The following is a 26,488-nucleotide window of genomic DNA, read 5'->3' on the forward strand; positions in this document are numbered from 1 at the left end:
CGTAAAAAAAAAAATTTGCGATATATGGAAGTTTTTGTGCAATTGACCAGGGTTGGGGCCATTCATGAATTGAATTGAGAATGAATGGTAAATTCCAATTCAGTTCCTGGAATGGAATTGGAATTGGAACTGCATGCAGCTGACAGGAAATGGAATTGGAATTGAATTGGAATGTCAGGAAACAGAATTGAATTCAAATAAATTCCACCTGATTTGCTAAATAAAATAATTTGACTTGATTTGCTTGATAGTTTATAGTACATTAAATATTGTAAATCACATAAACAACAAACATATAAAAGAAATACAAAGTACTGTATGTTTAGTATGTTAAGCATGATCATTTTACATGCCAAATTTCAGGAAATGATGATAATTCGATGCAATAAAAAGTGAATTAAATACATTAATGAACATGACTCATTTTTTGTGAATTGAGACATATATTATGTGCTAATCATATATTGAATGTATAGTACATCCAGAAACTTATCACCACTGTCATTCAATTATTAATTCATGATGTACAGTTCTCATTTTTATTTACTTGCATTTGATCAACTCTATTTCATACATGATATTTGTAAAGCATCATAAATAAAGTTCAAATGTATGTCTCTAAATGCAATCACAAATAAATGCTCAGAAACAGCAATAAATGGAATTGAGTGGAATTTCCCTGAATTGAATTCCACTTCCTGTAATTCCAATTCAATTCCAACTCTGTTTCCTGTAATTGTTGTTGAATTCCAATTCCAGTTCCATTTCCTTCTTTGAATTGGAATTGTTAAGTTCATTCCTGAATTGACCCCAACCCTGCAATTGACGCATTTCCATTAGACGTATTTTCAATTTGTGCAATTTAAAGGGTAATGGAAAAGCAGCTAGTGTTCATTTCCCCCAAATAAAAAATTAAGTGTTTTCGTTTTTGTCACTACTGAAACACTAGCTGTGTTTCCGTTACCCTTTAAATTGCACAAATTGAATTTTTTTCAGTTTTTCAGGCAATTCGAAAAAGGAATATTTCGCAAAACAGCAATGGAAACTTTTTTTTTTCGCATTTACAGGTCACATTCAGTTAAATATAGCCCAAATCCCACAAAAATCCGTTGCCATGACTTATTGCAAGAGGAAAAAATTAAGTTTCAGTCACATAACATTGGTTATAATGGAAACGCCATCATTTCGCAATACTTTTTAATCGGCATTTATAAAATAGCGGCAAAGTTTTGCGCAAATCTTTAAATTTTTCAGTTTTTCAGGCAATTCGAAAAAGGAATATTTCGCAAAACAGCAATGGAAACTTTTTTTTTCGCATTTACAGGTCACATTCAGTTAAATATAGCCCAAATCCCACAAAAATCCGTTGCCATGACTTATTGCAAGAGGAAAAAATTAAGTTTCAGTCACATAACATTGGTTATAATGGAAACGCCATCATTTCGCAATACTTTTTAATCAGCATTTATAAAATAGCGGCAAAGTTTTGCGCAAATCTTTAAATTGCACAAATTGAAATTGCGAATTGAAAATATGCCTAATGGAAATGCGTCAATTAGGCCAAAACTCCCACATATCGCTAAGAAAGTTTTTATGCTTGCATGAGGTGGTTTTCAGGCAGTTTGAAAAAGGAATATTTCGCAAAACAGCAATGGAAACGTTTTTTTTTTTAAAAGCATTTACAGGTCATGTTCAATTAAATATAGCCAAAATCCCACAAAAATGCATTGCCATGACTTATCGCGAGAGGAAAAAATTAAGTTTCAGTTGCATAACATCGGTTAATGGAAACACTGTCATTTCGCAATACTTTTTACTAGTGGTGGGCCGTTATCGGCGTTAACGTGCTGCGTTAACGTGAAACTCTTATCGCGCGATAAAAAAAATATCCCCGTTAATCTATTCTCAAATTTGGGTTGGGAGCTGGGTCTAAACTACGCAAACTATGATGACTTTCACCTTGATAGTTTAACGCGGATGTAAACCGAAGACTATAGAATATGGTCGCGCGTTTATGTCTCCTCCGCCAAAACACAGACGGGATCGCGTCGTCCTCCATTCATAAAAACCGAATCTACTATAGCGAAATGCCACGTAAATTCGTCGTTTTTTGGATTCATAAATCAAATATTGGTCAGTCACTTAATTCAAATCGCGATATGGACTAGTGTATGTGAAAACTGAAATGCAAAAAGACCGTTTTAATATGAATCCGATATGTTCCGTTTGCCTAGCTGTATGGATGAATGATGTAGACGAGCTTTTACTACACGCATACTGAAACACACGTGACGCTCCCGCTAATTTTTGGCATTTTCATCTCACATGAACAGATAAACTCAATCTCCCAAACTGCTGTGAGTGTCACTTTTACCGTTTCATTTGAGAAAACTAGCATCATATCATAGAAACTTCACGGCAACCTGTCAAAATAAAAGTACGGTGTAACATGTAATGGGCTGGGTAGGTGTTGACGTAAAAAAAAAAAAAACACAATCTAATAGGTAGAAAAAATAATTTCATTTTTAGTTAGTTAGTAAACACAAGTACATCTAATTGAACATAATTTATTTTCATCAACAAATTATCACAGAACAGCTTTATGAGCTTTATGATCCATTCTCAAAGACTTTAAGTCATTATTTGGGTAGCACACATATTCTGAATGCCTTCAGCAGAATTCAAATTAGCCATTTTAATCTAGATTAATCTAGATTAATTCCAAGATTTAATCTAGATTAATCTAGATTAAAAAAATTAATCTATGCCCACCCCTACTTTTTACACATTTATAAAATAGCGCCAAAGTTTTGTGAAAATCTGTAATGGAAACGCAGCTAATAGCTGCGTTTCCATTACCCCTTTAAACAGCGCAAATTGAAATTGCGAATTGAAAATAAGCCTAATGGAAATGCGTCAATTGCGCAAAAACTATATATCACTAAAAGGTTTTTATGCTCGCATGAGGTGGTTTTCAGGCAATTCGAAAAAGGAATATTTTGCAAAACAACAATGGAAATGTTTTTTTTTCTCTCGCATTTACAGGTCACATTCGATTAAATATAGCCAGAATCCAGTAGTGGGGTAGTTTGTAACAAACAGATCTCTTTGTATTTGACATTAAGTCACATAATCTGTGATTATGCCGTACGTTCAAGTGAGTTTATTTGCAAACGACAAATGTGGCTACCATATGTGACCCTGGACCACAAAACCAGTCTTAAGTCACTGGGGTATATTTGTAGCAATAGCCAAAAATACATTGTTTGGGTCAAAATTATTGATTTTTCTTTTATGCCAAAAATCATTAGGAAATTAAGTAAAGATCATGTTCCATGAAGATTTTTTGTAAAATTCCTACTATAAATATATCAAAATGTAATTTTTGATTAGTAATATGCATTGCTAAGAACTTAATTTGGAGAAGTTTAAAGGTGATTTTCTCAGCATTTTGATTTTTTTGCACCCTCAGATTCCAGATTTTCAAATAGTTGTATCTCGGCCAAATATTGTCCTATCCCAACAAACCAAACATCAATAGAAAGCTTATTTATTGAGCTTTCATATGATGTATACATCTCAGTTTTGTAAATTTTAACCTTATGACTGGTTTTGTGGTCCAGGGTCACATATATCAAAGTTTGAGAGATCTAGCACAAACAACCATTGAGTTACTGATGCTCAAACTAAAAGTGTTACTTCCATCCCCAGTCTCCCCTATTACTGTGTGAAATCTTGACACTATAGAACTTACCATGGGGAGAGCGGGGTAAGTAGTCACACGGGTAAGTTGTCACACTGTCCATAACTTCAATACTAGAGGCTTTATCTCAAAAATGAAATGGCCACTTTGTGTGAATTCTAATTCTATAGTCAACCTCCTGTTCACATGTGGTCAAGACTGCTCTAATCTGAGGTGAGCACAATTTTTATATTTTTTGACCTAAAAAGTAAAAACAAATCACTTTAAATTTTCTTCAGTACAACTTTGTTAGGTATAGATGTTAAAAATTATTATTTTGCACAAAATAGAGGAGACAGTAACGTGTCTTTTGATACTTTAGCTGACGTGCTATGTTGAGCTAACCCTGACATTTAGCCAACATTAGCATACATGTCAGTTTGGGGCAAGTTGTCTTATTGATTTTGGGGCAAGTCGTCACATGTTGAAAGGAAGAAAACGACACAAATTAGCAATTCTTACTGACACGCTCGTGAAGCAGCACCTAGAAATAGAAAAGAATACGGCTGAATGAAGCAAAAAGCTATTTCAAAAGAAAGGGAAGCAAGGGGGGGGGGGCTACGAAGAACAAGGCAGGTAAAAGAAGAAAATTCATACAAGAGTCATCATCAGATGATGAAAAGTGCTTCTGCTTTGTCTGTGTGGAGCCATTTTCAAACAGTGTCCAAAAGAGACCTGGGTAAAATGCGTAAAATACAACAAATGGGCCCATGATGCTTGCACCAGAATTGTGACTCTGAAGATGAGTCTGATTAATCAGATACAGGGCCTCTGTTTTGTTCAGAGGTTAAACGTATTATGTTAAGCCAGTTATTTGCAGCATTCCATTCAGTTATCATGGATTTATGTGCAAGCCAGAGAAAATTTGAGTTTAAATTTCAAAGTAAAGTTGTCTTGGCACTTAATGTTTTGATTGAAATGTGTATTGGACGGAAATAATAGTTTTTTGCCGAATTCTCTAGGCAAAATTGTTCGTATTCCCAGTTTTGATTTGATTTTTACCAATTAAAATCAATCACAATTAAGTAGTTGTGTTTTTATTTTTAGATAATCTAGTGTGACAACTTACCTGCCGATGGGGCAAATTGTCACAAGTGCACATTCTCCATTCAACAGTCTACAACTCCGTAATGAGATAAGATATGAAAATGTGATGAATACATCATATGTGCCTGAGACTTCCTTCTTTCATTTGGTAAGACATTTATTACATTGTGATGTATGGTGCTCAGTAAAAGTTAGACAGTGTGAAAAGTGTGACAACTTACCCCGCTCTCCCTACTGTGTGATGCTGCTAAATAAAAATAAGGGTTAGCTACAGTGTAAACTTGATAATTACATTGACTATCCATATTCCTGAGAATCCTAAGTGTGTTTGACGTACATTTAATTGTTAACACACACAAACACCTTCTCCAGAGGGTTAAGAAACCTGCTCAACAGGATCCGCTTCTCTTCTCTTCAGTCTGACTGACGCATGCGCAGTGTTTGACTCATTTCAAGAAATGGATGTAGTAATTCACCTGGACTAATATGTGATAAAGGAAGCCAACAGCGCATTTCACTTGTAAGTATGATGAAAACGCTGGAAGTAAAACATTATTGTTGATTGTTGACGCGTTGCAGGTGTAAACAAAAGCGTCAGACGGGCGTCAAAGCTGCGTCGCGTTTTTAAAACGGCGTGTAAGCTGAAAATACAAAACTACATAGTAAAATTAAATACATAAACAAAAACATTGTGTATATCGCCGTATTGCTATTTTTAACGTAAGACGCGTCACGTGTAAACGCCCGCACACCTGATTCTTTAACATTGCGTTGATGTCAGCTGATCTTTCAGGTTTTCTGCGCCGTATTAGTCTAAAAACACCGAATGTGTAGCGTTTACAGGACACAGCTGTGATTTGCTGATCACGGATGGATATAAATTAATCGATGTCGATGAGCGTGCTGTTTAATGCGCATCTCTTTGGTTTATTTTAATAACGCGTGTATGTTCACCTACATCCGTGCAATGATTATTTTGTTGTCTTTCGGATGTGATTTATAACACTACAGTAATATTGTAAAGGGGAGCTCATCCATCCAGGAAGCGGCGGCTCTTCATAAGCGCATCCTGCGTTATATGGTATGGCGATGTTTTATTATATCCACTGTTTTACATTACAGATGGTCTTGTTTATATATCGCCTATAGGCCAGCGATGCTTTCGATAGCAGGTATAAACAAACAAGCAGCAGGCCTTCATTGCTGTCAATAAATAAAAAAGATGGAGGCCTTATTTATAGTGTTACACTGGAAGTGATTGTCAAAAAATCCTAAAGGATTCCAATTAGAATTTAGAATTTCTATCATATTTTGGAAGCGTTTCTAAAGGATTCCATTAGGAATTGTCTTATGGAAAATCCTATAACCAACTATATTTATTGATAGACTACCATGCATTTTCGAAAATATAACATCACAGGACCATTTCAAACAAAGTACTGCTGATTAAAAGAGTGAAAAATGGTAACCTGTATAACCTAAAATATATGTTTTTAATAATGCATTATTTTAACCCTCGTGCACCCCATAGGTGCAAAATGGACAAAAATATCCATGTCCAAAAACTGTCATAAAAATATGGTTTATTAATTTTTTTTTTTCCACTTTCATCGATGTTGATTTTTTTAACCAGCATCTGTTCTGTCCATAGATACCAAACATTCATTAATTTTGATTTAGATTAATTCATTTAGATTCTTGGGTGTGTCAGTGAAGAAGAACAACATTAATTTTGAGGCATTTATATTTTTATGTAGTGTTTTTTTTTTATGTATATGCCAAATTTGAAAAAAATGGCACAATCTAATAAAAAAATGGTAAAAATCTTAAGCCTTGCTGTTAGAATTAATGCCTGTTAGCAAATATTGCCTAAATCCTAAAGGATTCCAATTAGAATTTCTATTTTGGAACCGTTCCTAAAGGATTCCATTAGGAATTGTCTTATAGCAAATCCTATAACCAACTATATTTATTGGTAGACTACAATGCATTTTCAAAAATATTACATCACAGGACCATTTCAAACAAAGTACTTCTGATTAAAATAGTGAAAAATGGTAACCTGTATAACCTAAAATATATGTTTTTAATAATGCATTATTTTAACCCTTGTGCGTTCAAAAAAAAAAGTTACACATAGGTGCAAAATGGACAAAAACTGTCATAAAAATATGATTTATTAATATTTTTTCCCACTTTTATCGATGTTGAATTTTTAACCAGCATCTGTTCTGTCCATAGACACCAAACATTAATTAATTTTCAGAATTGTAACTCTTTAAATGCTGGTTTGCATTATGCCACAGGTGTTTTTTTAGGAAAAAATGAAAAATAATTAATTTAGTAATTTATTAGATTCTTGGGTGTGTCAGTGAAGAACAACAACATTAATTTTGAGGCATTTATATTTTTATGTAGTGTTTTTTTTTTTTTTAAATCTATACGCCAAATTTGAAAAAATGTCACAATCTAGTAAAAAATGGTAAAAATGTAACCTGAGCCAAAATGTATGCAGTTTGCATTAAAACAGGCACACTTATAACAAAAAACAAAACTGAAATGGACAAAAATGTCCATAAGGTTGCACAAGGGTTAACCTAAAATCTTAAGCAAAATAAATACAAACAAAATACATTTCCCTTCTAGTAACACACACACTTTTAGTAAAACTATATGACTACTGACATTGTATCCTTAACTGAATTCACAATTCAACAAACATTTCCCTTTTAAAAAAAATCCTAAAGGATTTCAATTATAATTTTGTACAGGATTCTTTTTGGAATTTCTGTCATATTTTGGAACCATTCCTATAGGATTTCGATGGGAATATTCTTATAGGACAAGACATAAATATTCTGTAGGATCATTCCTAGGATTCTTTTATGGGATACAATGTCAGTACTCATTGTAGTTATACTAAAAGGGAAATGTATTTTGTTCGTATTTACTTTGCTTAATATTTTAGGTTAAAAAAATGCATTAGTGAAAAAATATAATTTAGGTCTTACTGGTTACCATTTTTTCACTATTTTAATCAGCACTACTTTGTTTGAAATGGTCCGGTGGTGTAATATTTTTGAAAATGCATTGTAGTCTATCAATAAATATAGTTATAAAAGAAGAGGCAAAATGCTGTGTAAGATTGTTTTAGCTGGAGAATTGCGTGTCAGCTTCCCATGAACATGCATATAAATATACAGTCAAACTAAGGCAAATAAAGTGACTAATAGGTCGACACACAGCAGAGAAAATCCTGTATATCCCGGATGAATCTAGTGCAGGGAAATCCAATCCTTCTTCTAGAGAACTTGCATTTTACTATATGGGCCATTCTACAAAATTGGTGCAAAGTCAGAGTTGGAAACATCTTTGTATGTATACAAATTGTATAATAGCCAAGGCACACATTTCTAGTACTTGTGTAATATATACAGTAAGCACAGTAATATATAATTTAATAAGAAGGCTTATATTGACCTATTAGGATTTTGCTTACGCCTAACTTGTAAATATATTTTTTGCTATTTTATTAAGTTTTCAGAGGTAAATCAATAACAATTACAATTTTAAGAATATTTCAAGTGTGATTTATGAGATTTGTTGTATTTTGAATCCAATTTAAGGATTCATTAGTTTGAATTGAACCAAACACTATTTCTATTTTCTAAGTTCTAAGTTCTGTTTTTGGCAAAAATTTGCATCACTACTAAAATTTTGCTTATTTCCCCCAAATAAAGGAATAAATGTTCACTTTTGTCACTACCAGAACAATGATGACCTGTTTCGTCCGTGACTGTGTCAGTAGTCAGTATTACTAGATAGTAAAATCAGCGATGTTCCTTAAAGTTACACACTAATTTTTCATAATTTTGAACACATTTACATCAAAATGATGGGACCTATTTAGTCACCATGTAGCTATGAGAGACAGGGACATTTATTTCCTGGTAATAAATGTAGGGTGGTAATTCAAATCAGTCTCAGACAATGGTCTAAAACATACACTGTTTCGGTAGTGACATGAAAATGCAAGACATTTTTTTACTTAAAGTTTCATAATTTACAAAGAAAATGTCTATATAACTTCACTTATTTACAAAATCAAAAATATATTTTTAAAAAACAACAATGGAATGAAATGCAAAAATTATTTCAATATGATTTTCATAAGTTGAAATTTAGTTGTTAGGGTTTGGGACAGCCATTTCCTAATTGAAAGTACCCAATAAATGATGATATTATATATATTAAGCTTACTGATTTCCTAAATATTGTGTGTTTCAATAGATAATAAAAGGATCTTAGTTAACTTCTAAGATTTAAACACTTTAATGCTTTTTAAATGTGTTTTTTGGTTGTGGGACAGCAGTTTGGACCAGTTCTGTAGAATGGCTCATATAGTGCATTGTAGAATATAGATTGTTTCAAATCTGCTTCACCGTACTAAACAGAAAAATAACAGTGTTAATGTTGCAAAATTCAGCAATTACGAAACAACTTCAGTTGCATAAGCCAAAGTACCATTATTCAGCTCACTAGAAAAGAGAAGTGGATTACTAGAAACTTTTATGAATTTTTGAAGCGTAAGCATGATCCTAAATACAAGTAAAAAACTAAATAAATGTAAATGAACTACAGCAAAGACAACTTCCATAATTTTTTGGTCTTTAAAAAACTATTTTACTGAAAGTTTGAGTTAGAATAGTTTGCAAAAGCACATTTATAAACACAATGAGGCTGTGAGAGTGACTAGTAAGCACACTCTTAAAAATAAAGGTGCTTTAAAAGGTTTTTTTGGTTCCAAAAAAGAACCGTTCAGTCAAAGAACCATCTCTGTCTTACCTTTTTATAATCTGAAGAACTTTCTTTCACCACAAAGAACCTTTTGTGAAAATGAAAGGTTCTTCAGATGTTAAAGGTTCTTTATTGAAACCTTTTAGACATAAAGTTCTGCAAAGATGGGGTTTTTTATGCTATAGCTAGTGTTGGGTTCGAGTCCACCTAAGTCGAGTCCAAGTCTTTAACCATTCGAGTCCGAGTCCAAATGGGTCTAGTCCGAGTCGACTACTGTTTGTCAGTATCTTAACCTTGTTTTAACCTTTACAACTAGAATAAGGCAATGTAATTTGAAATGTAACAAAAGCAAACCTCTATTGCATATTGCCTTTTAGATTTTTGATTTCACACCATCTCATAATCAGTGTCCTGCTCAGCAAACTTTAAGTCATGTAACAGAAGTTATAGCTTATGTATTGTGACACATTTCAGCGTGAAACAGCTATTAGAATGTGAAAAAGTAGGACTTGACTTTATTTGTTGTTATATAGTAAATATATAAATTTAATGGGGTGGGTAGGAAAATACAGTTGCAATCAAAATTATTCAACCCCCCCCCCCCCCCCCCCCAGAGACTGCAGTACTTTACAAATGTGTTTTGCTCTTTCTGAAGATCCAGGACTAAATTGCATCTACAACAGTTTTCTGGCATATTAAAAAGTGATAATGTCAATATATAATGTAATGTTTTTGAGTTATAGGATTTTTTAATATCACAGCTATGTCAAAATTATTCAACATTGCTGTTTTAAGACAGTTATGTTTATGGTCAGGAACAAAATTGTCTTAAAAAATTGTCTTAAGCCTTTACAAACTTATTCAAAATGGAATTAGCTTGGGATGTTACACATAGTATACTCTTAGCCCATGCATGTGCTGATAGGTGAGTAGCAAATATGGTAAAGTCAGCAAAGCTCACACAAAATCAATAGAGAAGAAATAGTTTTCTTTATTAGAAAGTCTAAAACTACATGAAGATGTCTAAGACATTACAAGTCCCTAGAGACACAGCTGGCAGCCGTATTCCTTAGATTAAAGTGTGTTGAACCAGAAAACCTTTGAGGCTGTTGAACAAAAAAGCACAATATCATAAAATGTTTGATCAGATCAACTGAGAAAAACGTGCAATGTACAGCCAAAGACTTGCAAGATGACCCAACGAAAGGAGGCAAAATATTTCAATGCCATGTAAAAGAAGAACACTAGACAAGTATGGTCTTCATGTTGAGGAATCTTGCTGAATTCCACTCTTGACCAAGAAGAACAAAAAGGCTGCCTTGAACATGGCCTGTGGAGTTCTGGAAGAATGTTTTATGGAGTGATGTGACCAAACTGGAACTTTTTGGGCGTATGGATCAGCAGTATGTCTGGTGCAAAAAAGACCAAGCTTATAAACAGAAGAACACTATCTACATTGTCAAACATGGAGGTGGGCCAGTCCTGTTATGGGGTTGTTTTACTGTAGCAGGAAGTGGAAAACATGACCATACAAAGGATATCATTGATTTATGAAAGTATAAGACCATTTTGGCAAACATTGTGATGCCTTTTGTGCAAAGTCTGAAGCTAATAATCAATGGACTTTCCTGCAGGACAATCATCCTAAAGTATATGTTCAAATCTACTTACGCTTGGTTTAGGAATCAGTCATAGAATGTTTTTAAGTGGCCTGTTCAGTTTCCAGATTTAATTCTCATTGAAAATACATGGCTGAATTTGAAGCAAGCAGTGGCAAAGTAAAAGCCAAAGATTATCAGTGATCTGAAAGCTTTTTCAGGGGAGAAATGGCCCAAGATTGCAGCAGAAAGGTGACAGAAGCATCTAAGCACTTCCAGGCAGTGTTTATTGGTGGTTTTAAAGAATAAAAGATTCTACACCAAATTTACTTTCAGGGGTTGAATAATTTTGAACATGAATGTTTAGAGCCAATTCGATTTTTTGTCATTATTCATCAACTTACGTTCTCAGAATTACTCAAATGTGTATTAATAAACGTTCTTTAATAGTTTACTCATGCCTTTGTTGAATTGTTTTCACAAAATGTTGTTCTCTGCAGCAAAATGTCTTGCAGGTCAAGGGGGTTGAATAATTTTGATTGCAACTGTAAGTGAATGAGACCTGAGGAGCAGAAAATGCACCTCTTATCTCTGATTGTGGCTGTGTTTTGGGTTTTATATGATGGATGGTTAGACCTTAGACAGGGTAGATGGCATTTAAAAAAAAATTCTTGGATGAAAATGAGGCTGTAAGGGTTAATGACAGTTTTTAAGTAGCAGTCTATGGAAGCCATGAAATTTGAGTTTATATTTCAAAATTCTGACTTTATTTTCCCAATTCTGAGATTATATCTCACCATTCTGATAAGAAAAGACATTCTCCCTTTTCCCTTCAGCTCAAAATCATGAGTTTATATCCCACACTTCTGGCATTTTTTTCCCGTCAGAACTGACAAACTCACTACTGTTGAGTTAATTGAGTTATATAGTCCGAAAAACAATATATTAACGACATATAAAAAAAAATCTAAATTGTGAGAAAAAATAGGTAAATGTAATATGATGCAGTCTGCTGTCGCTTTAAAGGAACACTCCACTTTTTTTGCAAATAGGCTCATTCTCCAACTCCCCCCGAATTAATAAGTTGAGTTTTACCGTTTTTAAATCCATTCAGCCATTCTCCTGTTCTGGCGATATCACTTTTAGCATAGCTTAGCATAGATCATTGAATCCTATGAGACCAATAGCATCGCATTCAAAAATGACCAACGAGTTTCAATATTTGTCCTATTTAAAACTTGACTCTTCTGTAGTTATATCGTGTACTAAGACCGGCGGAAAATGTAAATATGTGCAGGTGGAGTAATATCACGCAGCGCCTGGAATTAGTTCCCAGCTAGGTTAGCATTTGCACATGTGCTGCGTGATATTACTGCGCCTGCTTCGGCCATGTTACGCAACAAACTTCCTTGACTATTACGCCGGAATGGGAGTGTAGTTCCTAATCTTATCAGCCCAGAAAATCGCAGCTTTACATTTTCCGCCGGTCTTAGTACACGATATAACTACAGAAGAGTCAAGTTTTAAATAGGACAAATATCGAAACTCATTGGTCATTTTTGAACGCGATGCTATTGGTCTAATAGGATTCAATGATCTATGCTAAGCTATGCTAAAAGTGATATCGTCAGAACAGGAGAACGGCTGAATGGATTTCAAAACGGTAAAACTCAACTTATTAACTCGGGGGGGAGTTGGAGAATAAGCCTGTTTCCAAAAAAAAGTGGAGTGTTCCTTTAAATCCGGACGCACTCTCCAATACTCTCCAAGCATTTTGACATTACTTTTCGTGTAAGTGTGTAAACACTTTTAAAGATGTGCGAATACTGAATGTCACTTTCGTAATAGTGCATCGAGTCAGTAAAATTTCCGTCAACTCTCCCTGGACTCGACAATAATTACCAAGTCCAAAAAGCTCAAGTCCGAGTCAAAATGCATCCGAGTCCATAACAAGTCAGAGTCCGCTAAAAATTGTACTCAAGAGTGGACTCGATTCCGAGTACCCCAACTCTAGCTATAGCTGATAACTGTGATGCTAATTTGCAGCATAATGAACACAGAAATGCACTAAAATCAGGTCCTGTATATGTGTTTGTGATTTCAGGTAAATCATGTACGCTCCAGCAGCCGATACAGGAGTGACGGTGGTGGAGAAGGATGCGGCTCTGAGCAGTGCATACTCACCAGTGGACTACATGAGCATCACCAGCTTCCCTAGACTCCCGGAGGATGACGTCTCAACCGACAACACCCTCAAATCACGCAAAGACGATGATAACTTCCTCAGTGAGCAGGACACAGGTAATGTGATTACATTTGATCGTAGTACTGTCTGATGTAGTCTCCACATAGTGGCCTAAATTCTGTCCCGTCTCTGTGTTTAGACCCTGATCTCTTTCTGAAGTCGGCCCGGCTGCAGCGGCTGCCCTCCTCTGCCTCTGACTTGGCCAGTCATGACGTGTCTCCACTGAGAGAGACCAACAGAGACCCTCTGGCACAGGATTGTGCTTGTACACGTGATGGGCTGACCGTCATTATCACCGCCTGCCTGACCTTCGCCACTGGGGTCACCGTGGCCCTCATAATGCAGATCTACTTTGGAGACCCACAGGTGTGTTAGTACTGTTCTGTCTGAACACACTTATGTTTCCAGTAGAATTATTCCTTATGTTAGTGTCTTGTGTGCTCAGGTGTATAATCAAGCGGCAGTGGTGACAGATGTGGCCCGCTGCACATCTCTGGGCTTTGACGTTCTGGGCAAACAAGGGTCCAGCGTTGATGCTGCCGTTGCCGCTTCCCTCTGCCTGGGAATCATCCATCCCCACACCTCGGGCATCGGCGGGTACGAACGCTAGTTCAGTTTTTAAATGTCTTTGTTTACATTTGGTTTTCAACTACTGAACGTTGATCATATTCAACAGTCTGGACATGGAGCTTCATTGAGATCGCCATGTCTCTGGGACTGAGCGATATGGAAATGAATCGCATAGGGCATTGATCCTCAAATCTTACCCTGGAGGTCCAATGCACTGCAGAGTTTAGCTCTAACCCTAATCAAACACACCTGAGAATGCTAATCAAGGTCTTCAGGATCATTAGAGAATCACAGGTAGGTGAGTTTCATCAGGGTTGGAGCTAAACTCTGCAGCGCATTGGACCTCCAGGGTAAGATTTGAGGAACCCTGATATAGGGCCTTAAAAATGAAGATACCTAAAGGAGAGTTTGTTAAGACACAGTATATAAAAAGGCATTAAGATATCTTTAATAAGATATTGTCTATCTTTCCTCAGAAAAAAATTAAAGAAAATAATATTAGCAAAATCAAAAATTTGATTTAGGAACATTCTTGAAATTTGTAAATATATGTGACCCTGGACCACAAAACCAGTCTTAAGTCACTGGGGTATATTTGTAGCAATAGCCAAAAATACATTGTATGGGTCAAAATTATTGATTTTTCTTTTATGCCAAAAATCATTAGGAAATTGAGTAAAGATCATGTTCCATGAAATTTTTTTGCAAAATTCCTACTATAAATATATCAAAATGTAATTTTTGATTAGTAATATGCATTGTTAAGAACTTAATTTGGAGAACTTTAAAGGTGATTTTCTCAGTATTTTGATTTTTTTGCACCCTCCAGGGCTCTAGAGTGCGACCAATTTGGTCGCACGTGCGACCTAATTTCTCAATGGTGCGACTAAAAAAAATCAAAGGTTGCACCGGTGCGACCAGCCGTTCAAGGGGGAAAAAAACGAAACTCCGTCACTCTTAAAGTCTCGCTGTTGCTCAACAACAGACACACATTAGACCCATATCGTGGTCTAAACCAATCAGAGATTAAGGACGGATCCCGCCCCCCCTCTGATTGGCCGTGGTCCAGATATTCCTGTACGTGTGTGTACGTTTGAAAATGCATGTGATGCATGCAGTCAGGATGTCTCAACATTGTCAAGCGTTTACAATGCCTCCTCCGCAAAAACACGGACTGGATCGCGGACTCCATTCATAAAAACCGAATTTACTATGGCGCGGAATGCCACGTAATACGTTGATTTCTGGATTGATAAATCAAAAGTTGGTCTGCCACTTAATTCAAATCGCGATATGGACTAGTGTCTATGAACATAGATATATATACATATGTCTATGAAAATTGAAAGGCAAAAAGACCGTTTAAAATGAATCCTGCATGTTTCCGTTTGCCTCTATGTATTAATGGTGGAGACGTGTATTTTTTTTTTAACTACACGCGTATAGGCTACTGAAGCACGCGTGACGCTCCCGCTAATTTTTGGCATTTGCATCTCATATGAACAGATAAACTCAATCTCCAAACCTACTGTGTCACTTTTACCGTTTCATTTGAGAAAGCATCATATCATACTGTACACACAGAAACTCCACGGAAACCTGTCAAAATAAAAGTACGGTTTAACATGAAACAGAACAATATTAGTCCTGTATTACTTTTGTACAGTATAATGTCGGTGTTTATATATTACTATTTATAAATCATATATATGTTTGCCAAAAATTAAAAAGGTTTATTTTTCATTTGATTAAAAATAAATAAATGTTTATGCTTTCATTTGATTATGAGAAAAATTAAAACAAAAATTTCTAAAAAAAAAAAAAAAAAAAAAAGATTGTAAAGCCCTATTGTTCAAAATGTTAAAATAGAGAGTTTTGGACTTATTTTTTCACTGAAATGTTTTCGTTATTACACAAATTAGGGTAAAGTACTGGGGAAAAAATATGCTTCAAATAAAGAACTTTATATTGACCAGATTGTTAGTTAATCATTTACAAGTCAATATTGCCTATATGGACAGGGATTAAAAAATAAATAAAATAAAGTAAAAAAAAGTGAACTTGTAAAACTGCGGTGTTAAATGTGATGCGGTTGAAAATTTGGGTGCACCTAACTTTTGTGCTGGTGCACCTAAGAAAAAAAGTTAGGCGCACCAGTGCAACCAGTGCAAAAAGTTAGTCTAGAGCCCTGCCCTCAGATTCCAGATCTTAAAATAGATGTATCTCGGCCAAATATTGTCCTATCCTAACAAACCATACATCAATAGAAAGCTTATTTATTGAACTTTCATATGATGTATACATCTCAGTTTTGTAAAATTTAACCTTATGACTGGTTTTGTGGTCCAGGGTCACATATATAAAAAACATATTTTTTGATTAGTAATATGCAATGCTTAGAACTTAATTTGGACAACTTTAAAGGTGATTTTTCTCAATATTTAGATTTTTTTGCACCATCAGATTCTAGATTTTCAAATAGTTTTATCTTTGCCAAATATTGTCCTATCCATACATCAAGCATCATATCATATTTATTCAGCTTTCAGATGATGTATAAATCTCCATTTCATAAGAATTGATCCTTATGACTGGTTTTGTGGTCCAGGGTCACAAATATTTTAAAATGGCCATTTTATGCTCATTTACCACTTTAATTTTGGGGGCTGTCTGCTACAGTACATTTACATGATTTAAATAAAAAAAAAAACACATTTTTCTCATACTGTACATTGCTGCAGCACCTCTTGACTGCTGTAAAAAAATGTAAATATCTCTTTGTAACTGTTTTTCTAGAATAAAACTTGCTCACAAGATAGTGTGCGACTGTACCATGTCCATTTTTGGTCTAATTGTTTAGATATATCATTTTAAATGTCATTTTCCATCCTTTTTCGCTGAAACGGTCATGAAATTTCACTGGTAAAGAATTCCAGGAATCCTGTAGAAAGTTTTGTTAGAAGGCATTTGTGTGCAGGGATGGAGAAATTGATTTTGTGGCTGATGAATCAGAAACAGTAAGTGCCTATGTCTTGTGCTTTTCTCAGTGGTGGCGTGATGCTGGTCCATGACATCCGCAGGAATGAGAGCCGGGTCATTGACTTCCGTGAGACGGCACCCTCTGGGATTCATGAGGACATGATGTCACGTGTTAACCAAAGGGTAAAGGTTTATTTTAATCTGCTATCATCTTGTCTTTAAGTGCATCATGTGATAATGTTAAAAATCCAAAGCGAATTAATAAGTGCAGGTGTTTTCACAAGAACAAGATCTGGACTGTGCTTGCTGTAGAGTAATGAGTGTCTTTCTTTCTGTCTGTTAGTCAGGTCTGTTAGTGGCTGTTCCCGGCATGATCAGTGGACTGCATCAAGCTCATCAGCTCTATGGAAGGTACAGTTTAAGACACTGGGTAGTCTCACACAGCATGAACAGATTTGACTAGGAACCTTGGCCGCTTTGAATGGCTAAAGAACCACCCATGAGGCCATATGACTGACAGGTTTTGTGCTGCATCATGTTAGCCCATTTAAGCTCACCGGCTTATCTATGTTTTATGTCTCAATGACATGCAAGCAAACAACCAAATAAAGGATTTCAAGAAGAAGAAAAAAAAAAGGCATTGACTTTCTTGTCACATGAGGCTGTCAACTTCCTACCCCTAGACAGGCTTGGAGACCAGCTAAAACCAGCTACTTCCAGCTAAAACCAGCCAACCATCTTAGGCTGGTTTTAGCTGGTCATCCAGCCTGGTCATAGCTGGTCAGCAGGCTGGTTTTAGAGGGGTTTTGGTCACTTTCTTAGCTCATCTGGTTGGGAGACCAGCTGGAACAACCAGCTATTTCCATCTTAAACCAGCTAAGCCCAGCCAATCAGCTTAGGCTGGTTTTAGCTGGCCTTCCAGCTTGGTCTTAGCTAGTCAGCAGCCTGGTTTTAGAGGGGTTTTGGCCATCTTAGCTGATCTGGTTGGGAAACCAGCTTTAACCAGCTACTTCCAGCTTAAACCAGCTAAGACCAGCTAATCAGCTTAGGCTGGTTTTAGCTGGCCTTCCAGCTTGGTTTTAGCTGGTCAGCAGGCTGGTTTTAGAGGGGTTTTGGCCACTTTCTTAGCTGATCTGGTTGGGAAACCAGCTTTAACCAGCTACTTCCAGCTTAAATCAGCTAAGACCAGCCAATCAGCTTAGGCTGGTTTTAGTTGGCCTTCCAAGCTGGTCAGCAGGCTGGTTTTAGAGGGGTTTTGGCCTCTTTCTTAGCTGGTCCTGTTGGGAAACCAGCTGGAACCACCAGCTAAAACCAGCCTGATCAGCCTAGACAGGCTGAGAGACCAGCTTAAACCAGCTACTTCCAGCTTAAACCAGCTAAGCCCAGCCAATCAGTTTAGGCTGGTTTTAGCTGGCCTTCCAGCTTGGTTTTAGCTGGTCAGCAGGCTGGTTTTAGAGGGGTTTTGGCCACTTTCTTAGCTGATCTGGTTGGGAAACCAGCTTTAACCAGCTACTTCCAGCTTAAATCAGCTAAGACCAGCCAATCAGCTTAGGCTGGTTTTAGTTGGCCTTCCAAGATGGTCAGCAGGCTGGTTTTAGAGGGGTTTTGGCCTCTTTCTTAGCTGGTCCTGTTGGGAAACCAGCTGGAACCACCAGCTAAAACCAGCCTGATCAGCCTAGACAGGCTGAGAGACCAGCTTAAACCAGCTACTTCCAGCTTAAACCAGCTAAGCCCAGCCAATCAGCTTAGGCTGGTTTTAGCTGGCCTTTCAGCTTGGTCTTAGCTGGTCAGCAGGCTGGTTTTAGAGGGGTTTTGGCCACTTTCTTAGCTGATCTGGTTGGGAAACCAGCTTTAACCAGCTACTTCCAGCTTAAATCAGCTAAGACCAGCCAATCAGCTTAGGCTGGTTTTAGTTGGCCTTCCAAGCTGGTCAGCAGGCTGGTTTTAGAGGGGTTTTGGCCTCTTTCTTAGCTGGTCCTGTTGGGAAACCAGCTGGAACCACCAGCTAAAACCAGCCTGATCAGCCTAGACAGGCTGAGAGACCAGCTTAAACCAGCTACTTCCAGCTTAAACCAGCTAAGCCCAGCCAATCAGCTTAGGCTGGTTTTAGCTGGCCTTTCAGCTTGGTCTTAGCTGGTCAGCAGGCTGGTTTTAGAGGGGTTTTGGCCACTTTCTTAGCTGATCTGGTTGGGAAACCAGCTTTAACCAGCTACTTCCATCTTAAACCAGCTAAGACCAGCCAATCAGCTTAGGCTGGTTTTAGCTGGCCTTCCAGCTTGGTCTTAGCTGGTCAGCAGCCTGGTTTTAGAGGGGTTTTGGCCACTTTCTTAGCTGATCTGGTTGGGAAACCAGCTTTAACCAGCTACTTCCATCTTAAACCAGCTAAGACCAGCCAATCAGCTTAGGCTGGTTTTAGCTGGCCTTCCAGCTTGGTCTTAGCTGGTCAGCAGGCTGGTTTTAGAGGGGTTTTGGCCACTTTCTTAGCTGATCTGGTTGGGAAACCAGCTTTAACCAGCTACTTCCAGCTTAAACCAGCTAAGACCAGCCAATCAGCTTAGGCTGGTTTTAGTTGGCCTTCCAAGCTGGTCAGCAGGCTGGTTTTAGAGGGGTTTTGGCCACTTTCTTAGCTGATCTGGTTGGGAAACCAGCTTTAACCAGCTACTTCCAGCTTAAACCAGCTAAGACCAGCCAATCAGCTTAGGCTGGTTTTAGTTGGCCTTCCAAGCTGGTCAGCAGGCTGGTTTTAGAGGGGTTTTGGCCACTTTCTTAGCTGGTCTGGTTGGGAAACCAGCTTTAACCAGCTACTTCCAGCTTAAACCAGCTAAGACCAGCCAATCAGCTTAGGCTGGTTTTAGCTGGCCATCCAACTTGGTCTTAGCTGGTCAGCAGGCTGGTTTTAGAGGGGGTTTGGTCTCTTTCTTAGCTGGTCTGGTTGGGAAACCAGCTGGAACCACCAGCTGAAACCAGCCTGACCAGCCTAGACGGGCTGGGAGACCAGCTAAAACCAGCTACTTCCAGTTTAACCCACTGAAGACCAGCCGATCAGCTTGGGCTGGTTTTAGCTGGCCATCCAGCTTGGTCTTAGCTCAGCAGGCTGAGCTAAAAAAGAGATTCAACTCAGACTGAAGTATCAAAAATTATTAAATGCCCATGAGAAGGATGCAATACTAAATTTTTTCAGACAGAGTCAGTGACTAAGATCGGATTAGTGATGCCTACAATCAATCAGTTCCAAAAAACCTTTCTTACTGAAAGATCACAAGTTGATAAAGAAGATTTAATGGTCTGTTTCATTATAATATAGCATAATGAGAGATTTACAACCTGTTTAAAAGTCCCGTCAGTCTTTACAAGAAACAAAAATTGTGGCTGATGGAAAAGCAGATTTACATCGTAGCATTTTCTCTCTTGTCTAGAATGGCGTGGAAAGACGTCATCAGTATGGCTGCAGATGTGGCGAGGACTGGATTCAATGTGACGCATGAGCTGGGTGAGCATTCATCACACCTCATTTACACTTTTATACAGTCTCGGCTGGTCTGGGAATTCATTTCTTTCTTTCTTTTTGAATTGTGCACAGTAAAACAGGAGGGAATGTGTAGTAAGAACGTACTTGTATTTTTTTGTTGAATTTGAATCAGTTTGGTATAACCTGTGTCATCTTTCACAGCTGATGCATTGTCTGAAGTGAAGGAGAAGAATGTGTCAGATGCGTTCAGAGATCTGTTTCTGCCTAACGGTCAGGCTCCACTCGCAGGACTCTTCACTAAACGCCTGGATTTAGCTGCTATTTTGGACAAGATTGCAGCCAATGGGATCTCAGAGTTCTACAGTGGGAATCTGACTCAGGAAATGACATCAGCGGTACATCTGCAGTGTTAAGTTGGCTTGAGAAAGTAAAATAACTTACAGTTATTCTTCTTCTGAGACTAAACTGATCAACGCTAACTCCTCCTAGAGCTTTAACTCTACAAACTCCAAACTCAGTCCAGATCTTCAGACTGATCTGACTCCAGTTGCTGTATCTTTTCTATCTGATCGGACTTACGGTTTTCCTAAAAATGACGATTAAAGCTGGGAAAAAACCCATAGACTTACATTGACTAATGTTCAAATGATCAACACTATTCAAACTCCAACTGACAAAACTCCCACAATCCTTTGAGACTCAAACAAACTGCCCTTCTATCAACTATATTTATAGCTATAACTATATTTATATTTATACATGTATATATTTATATCAACGATATTTATATTTATACATTCAAACTCATTCAAACTAACTTGCTAATCATGTTAACAAAATGCTAGTAACATACTAGCAACTTGCTAATCATGTTAGAAACATGTTAGCAACTAGCTAATCATGCTAACTTAATGCTAGAAACATGCTAGCAACTTGCTAATCATGCTACATGTCAGAAACATGCTGTGTTAGTAACAAAATGGTAGTAACATGCTAATCATGTTAAAAACATGCTAGAAACATACTAGCAACTTATCATGTTAGAAACATGTTAGCTAATCATGCTAGAACCTTTTGGAAACATGTTAATCAGGCTAGAATCATGTTAGCAACTTGCTAATCATGTTAGAAACATGCTAGCAACTTGTTAATCATGCTAGAAACATGTTAGCAACTAGCTAATCATGCTAACAATGTTAGAAACATGTTAGCTACTTAGTAATCATGTTAGAATCGTGCTAGCAACATCATGCTAGAAACATGCTAGAAACTTGCTAATCATGCTAATAGCATGTTAGAAACATTAGCAACTTGTTAATCATGCTAGAAACATGCTAGCAACTTGTTAGTCTTGCAAGAAACATGTTAGCAACTATCTAATCATGTTATCTAAATGCTAGAAACAGGCTAGCTATTTGGTAATCATGTTAGAAACATGCTAGCAACTTGCTAATCATGTCACAAACATGTTAAAAACTGGCTAATCAAGCTAGAAACTTGGTAATCATGCTATAATCATATCAACTTAATCATGCTAGAAACATGTTAGAGACATGCTAACAACTTTTTAATTATGTTAGAAACATGCTAGCAACTTGGTAATCATGCTAGCAACTTTGTAATCATGTTAGAAAAGGCTAGCAACTTGTTAATCATGTTAACTAAATGCTGGAAACATGTTAACACGTTAGCAACTTGTTAATCATGCTAGCAACTTGCTAATCATGTTAGAAATATGTTAGAAACAGGCTAGCAACTTGGTAATCATGTTAGAAACAGGCTAGCAAATTGTTAATCATGTTAACTAAATGCTAGAAACACGTTAACATGCTAGCAATTTGTTAATCATGCTAGAATCATGCTAGCAACTTGCTAATCATCTTACAAACATGTTAGAAACATGCTAACAACTTGGTAATCATGCTAGAAACATGCTAGCAACTTGGTAATTATGTTAGAATCATGCTAACAACATGCTAGTAACATGTTAATCATGATAGAAACATGCTAGAGACATGCTAGCAACTTGCTAATCATGTTACAAACATGTTAGAAACATGCTAACAACTTGGTAATCATGCTAGAAACATGCTATCAACTTGGTAATCATGTTAGAATCATGCTAACAACATGCTAGTAACATGTTAATCATGATAGAAACATGCTAGAGACATGCTAGCAACTTGCTAATCATGTTACAAACATGTTATAAACATGCTAACAACTTGCTAATCATGCTAGAAACATGCTAGCAACTTGGTAATCATGTTACAAACATGTTAGAAACATGCTAACAACTTGGTAATCATGCTAGAAACATGCTATCAACTTGGTAATCATGTTAGAATAATGCTAACAACATGCTAGTAACATGTTAATCATGATAGAAACATGCTAGAGACATGCTAGCAACTTGCTAATCATGTTACAAACATGTTATAAACATGCTAACAACTTGCTAACCATGCTAGAAACATGCTAGCAACTTGGTAATCATGTTAGAATCATGCTAACAACATGCTAGTAACATGATAATCATGATAGAAACATGCTAGAGACATGCTAGCAACTTGTTAATCATGTTACAAACATGTTATAAACATGCTAACAACTTGCTAATCATGCTAGAAACATGCTAGCAACTTGGTAATCATGTTAGAATCATGTTAACATCATGCTAGTAACATGTTAATCATGTTAGAATCATGCTAGCAACTTGCTAATCATGTTACAAACATGTTAGAAACATGGTAACAACTTGGTAGTCATGTTAGAAACAGGCTAATTTTGCTATTCATGATAGAAACATGTTAGCAACTTGTTAATCATGTTAACAATATGCTAGCAACATGCTAGTCATGCTATAAACATGCTATCTGTCTATCAATCATTAAGCTTTTAAAACTACTTTAAACCTCAAACTATTTTAGACTGAAAACCCTCAAACTTAACTTTTAAATCTTGGAAATATTTTTAAACTTTTTAAACTTCTTCAGACTTTCTGGTCCAGCTTTCTGAAGCCAACTTTAAAGTTTGTCTTGACAAACTTTTTTATCTAGTTTTAGAATTATTGTTATACTGTTTCATTTTCATTTTAGTTTGAGGAATTTCATGTGCTTTTTTGTGTTTATGTGACTTTTTTTTATTAAAGTTGTTTAACATTTCAATGTAGCTTTTATTAAACTTAAATTTGTATTAACGTTATTTCAATTAATAATAACAATATGTAATAGTTTATGAGGGTTTTTAACAACACTGATCTGACCTATCAGATCATTAATATCTTTCAAACCTTGGCTTTTTAAACTATTTGTAGCTATTTTCTTTGTGCTACAAATAACTAACAGTTTATTAACAGAAGAGTAATATGAATATTATGATGTGTTTTTGTGACCAGGTTCAAGCTAAAGGAGGTGTGCTGACAGAGGATGACTTCAAAAACTACACCACTGTCATACAGAAACCACTGCAAAGTATTTACCAAGGTAAACACACATCAGTTTTCACCTGTCAGCTCCAAACGTATTAAATCATTACAGTTTATTACTTAATTGTAATAAATTACTTAATTAATTGCAGTAGTTTGGGTGTAGGAGTCTATTGACCGTCAAAGCTGTGACGCATAAAAAGTAGAGGAATAAAACCCTTCTGCTTCACCCTGTATCAATTTCATAATAGTGCATAATTACCGTTGTCATTTAATCTCTCAAAACTGGGTAGACAAGAACTGCAGGTGGAAATTTGACAACACTGCAATTCAGCTGAATTTTATAAAGTACACAATCGTCATGCTGAATGAACTGAGTAAAGGTTAAAGTAGTCCATTAAAACTACCAGTGTATTAAAGTAAGTGATACAGTTGAGGTCAAAAGTTTACACACACCTTTCAGAATCTGCAAAATGATAATTATTTAACCAAAATAAGAGGGATCATACAAAAAGCATGTTATTTTTTATTTGGTACTGACCTGAATTAGATGTTTCACATATATAACTTTGCATATAATGCACAATAAAATGACCCTTCGTAATACTATGTTGTTACCTGAATGTGTTTATTTTTGTTTAGTGATAGTTGTTCATGAGTCTCTTGTTTGTCCTGAACAGTTAAACTGTCCGTTGTTCTTCAGAAAAGTCCTTCAGGTCCCACAAATTCTTTGGTTTTTCAGCATTTTTGTGTATTTGAACCCTTTCCAACAATGACTGTATGATTCTGAGATCCATCTTTTCACACTGAGGACAACTGAGGGACTCATATGCAACTATTACAGAAGGTTCAAACACTCACTGATGCTTCAGAAGGAAAAGCAATGCATTAAAAGCCAGGGGGTGAAAACTTTTGAACAGAATGAATTTGTACATTTTTTGCTTACTTTGCCTAAATATTATTATTTTTATTTACTGCCCTTCAGAGGCTACTTGCATGTTTCCCAGAAGACAAAATAAGTTAAATTTACCCTGATCTTCAAATTCAAAAGTTTTCACCCCCGGCTCTTAATGCATTGTTTTTTTCCGTCTGGAGCATCAGTGAGAGTTTGAACCTTCTGTAATAGTTGCATATGAGTCCCTCAGTTGTCCTCAGTGTGAAAAGATGGATCTCAAAATCATACAGTCATTGTTGGAAAGGGTTCAAACACACAAAAATGCTGGAAAACCAAAGAATTTGTGGGAGCTGAAGGATTTTTCTGAAGAACAGCAGGCAGTTTAACTGTTCCGGACAAACAAGGGACTCATGAACAACTATCACTAAACAAAAAAACACAGCTGTGGATCATTCAGGTAACAACACAGTATTAAGAATCAAGTGTATGTAAACTTTAAAAACGGGGTCATTTTTATAAATTCAACTATTTTCTTTTGTGGACTATATGCAAACATCTTTTATGTGAAATATCTTATTCAAGTCAGTACTAAATAAAAATAACATGCATTTTATATAATCCCTCTTATTTTGCAGATTCTGAAAGGTGTATGTAAACTTTTGACTTCAACTGTATTTTATGTACTTAAGAGTACCAAAAGTACAAGGGAATGCTTAAATAGTGGCCCACAGATCTGTGCAGGTGTGTCCTTTTCTGTGGGTCTAGAGAAATGTAATTTCCTTCAAAATAAACATTTACAGTAGCAACATAAACATTTATGAGTATTTCTGCTTTATGTACACTTCTGCTATGCAGTTGGAGTGATGACACATGAATTATGACAAAGATCTATTGTTTCCTTTGAACAGCAGATAGTAGAGAGTCATAAAGTGGCTACTTCCGTTTGTGACTTTTGATGATCCGTATTTGAAGCCATTGTAAAAACGCACACCTGTGACCACACATTATATATTAATGTGCCAAGCTTCTGTCCTGCCTGGCAACCCTAAACAAACTACATTTGGCTAATGAAAAGGATTTTATTTAAGTAGTTTAAGTGGTTTATTTTAATGTATTAAGTTTTCTCAGTGGTGCAATCACTATAATGGTCTCTCGTGGCTTACTGCCGCATGGGTTAATGTAACACTTAGGATTTTCCTGTTGCCTGTTTTGGAAAATCTTTTCTTCAAGCCATCGATGGCTCAGTTTTCCAGTAAGATCAACACCTCTTGTAGTCTTGAGCACCTTAGCAGTATTTTAATTGCAAGGTTCAGCAGTCTTTGCCTTGTGTTCCTCTGACAGGCTACCAGGTGTTTGTTCCTCCTCCACCTCACGCGGGAGCCGCCCTGCTGTCCGCTCTCAACATCCTGGAGGGGTTTAACATCACAAAACAGGTGTCCAGGAGCAACATTTACCACTGGATAGCTGAGGTACTAGCCCACTAACTCACTTCACTTTTGGATTGATTTATGGCTTTAAATAAAGTAGTTATGTAGTTGTTTATTCACAAAACATCTTAAAGTGGTCATCGGATGCCTGTTTTCCACAAGTTCAAATGATTCTTTAAGGTCTTAATGAGGTAAGGAATAATTGACTTCGGGCCGTAGAATTCTTAGAAAATAATGCACACCCGAGGTGGTGATGCGGTCACGATGCGAAGCGGAGTCAATTATTCCGCTT

The 26,488-nt window shown here is 36.4% G+C and overlaps 1 protein-coding gene across 2 annotated transcripts in view; it reads left to right on the forward strand.

Moving 5' to 3' along the window:
- Nucleotides 1-5,216: 5,216 nt before the first annotated feature.
- LOC141291491 (glutathione hydrolase 7) overlaps nucleotides 5,217-26,488 on the forward strand; it is a 37,356-nt gene continuing 16,084 nt past the window's right edge. The window contains exons 1-10 of one of the 2 annotated variants that reach the window (XM_073823649.1): nucleotides 5,217-5,309; nucleotides 13,289-13,485; nucleotides 13,569-13,795; nucleotides 13,875-14,026; nucleotides 17,047-17,161; nucleotides 17,322-17,389; nucleotides 20,395-20,468; nucleotides 20,649-20,842; nucleotides 23,845-23,932; nucleotides 26,111-26,238. In XM_073823649.1, coding sequence (XP_073679750.1) covers nucleotides 13,296-13,485; nucleotides 13,569-13,795; nucleotides 13,875-14,026; nucleotides 17,047-17,161; nucleotides 17,322-17,389; nucleotides 20,395-20,468; nucleotides 20,649-20,842; nucleotides 23,845-23,932; nucleotides 26,111-26,238 — 1,236 coding nt within the window. In that variant the 5' untranslated portion in view covers nucleotides 5,217-5,309; nucleotides 13,289-13,295. Of the gene's footprint in view, nucleotides 5,310-5,583; nucleotides 5,871-13,288; nucleotides 13,486-13,568; nucleotides 13,796-13,874; nucleotides 14,027-17,046; nucleotides 17,162-17,321; nucleotides 17,390-20,394; nucleotides 20,469-20,648; nucleotides 20,843-23,844; nucleotides 23,933-26,110; nucleotides 26,239-26,488 lie in introns of those variants that run through there. The other variant, XM_073823650.1, reaches the window with a different exon arrangement.

The sequence above is a fragment of the Garra rufa genome, chromosome 18, assembly GCF_049309525.1.
Source record: "Garra rufa chromosome 18, GarRuf1.0, whole genome shotgun sequence".
In the NCBI taxonomy this organism is placed as follows: domain Eukaryota; kingdom Metazoa; phylum Chordata; class Actinopteri; order Cypriniformes; family Cyprinidae; genus Garra; species Garra rufa.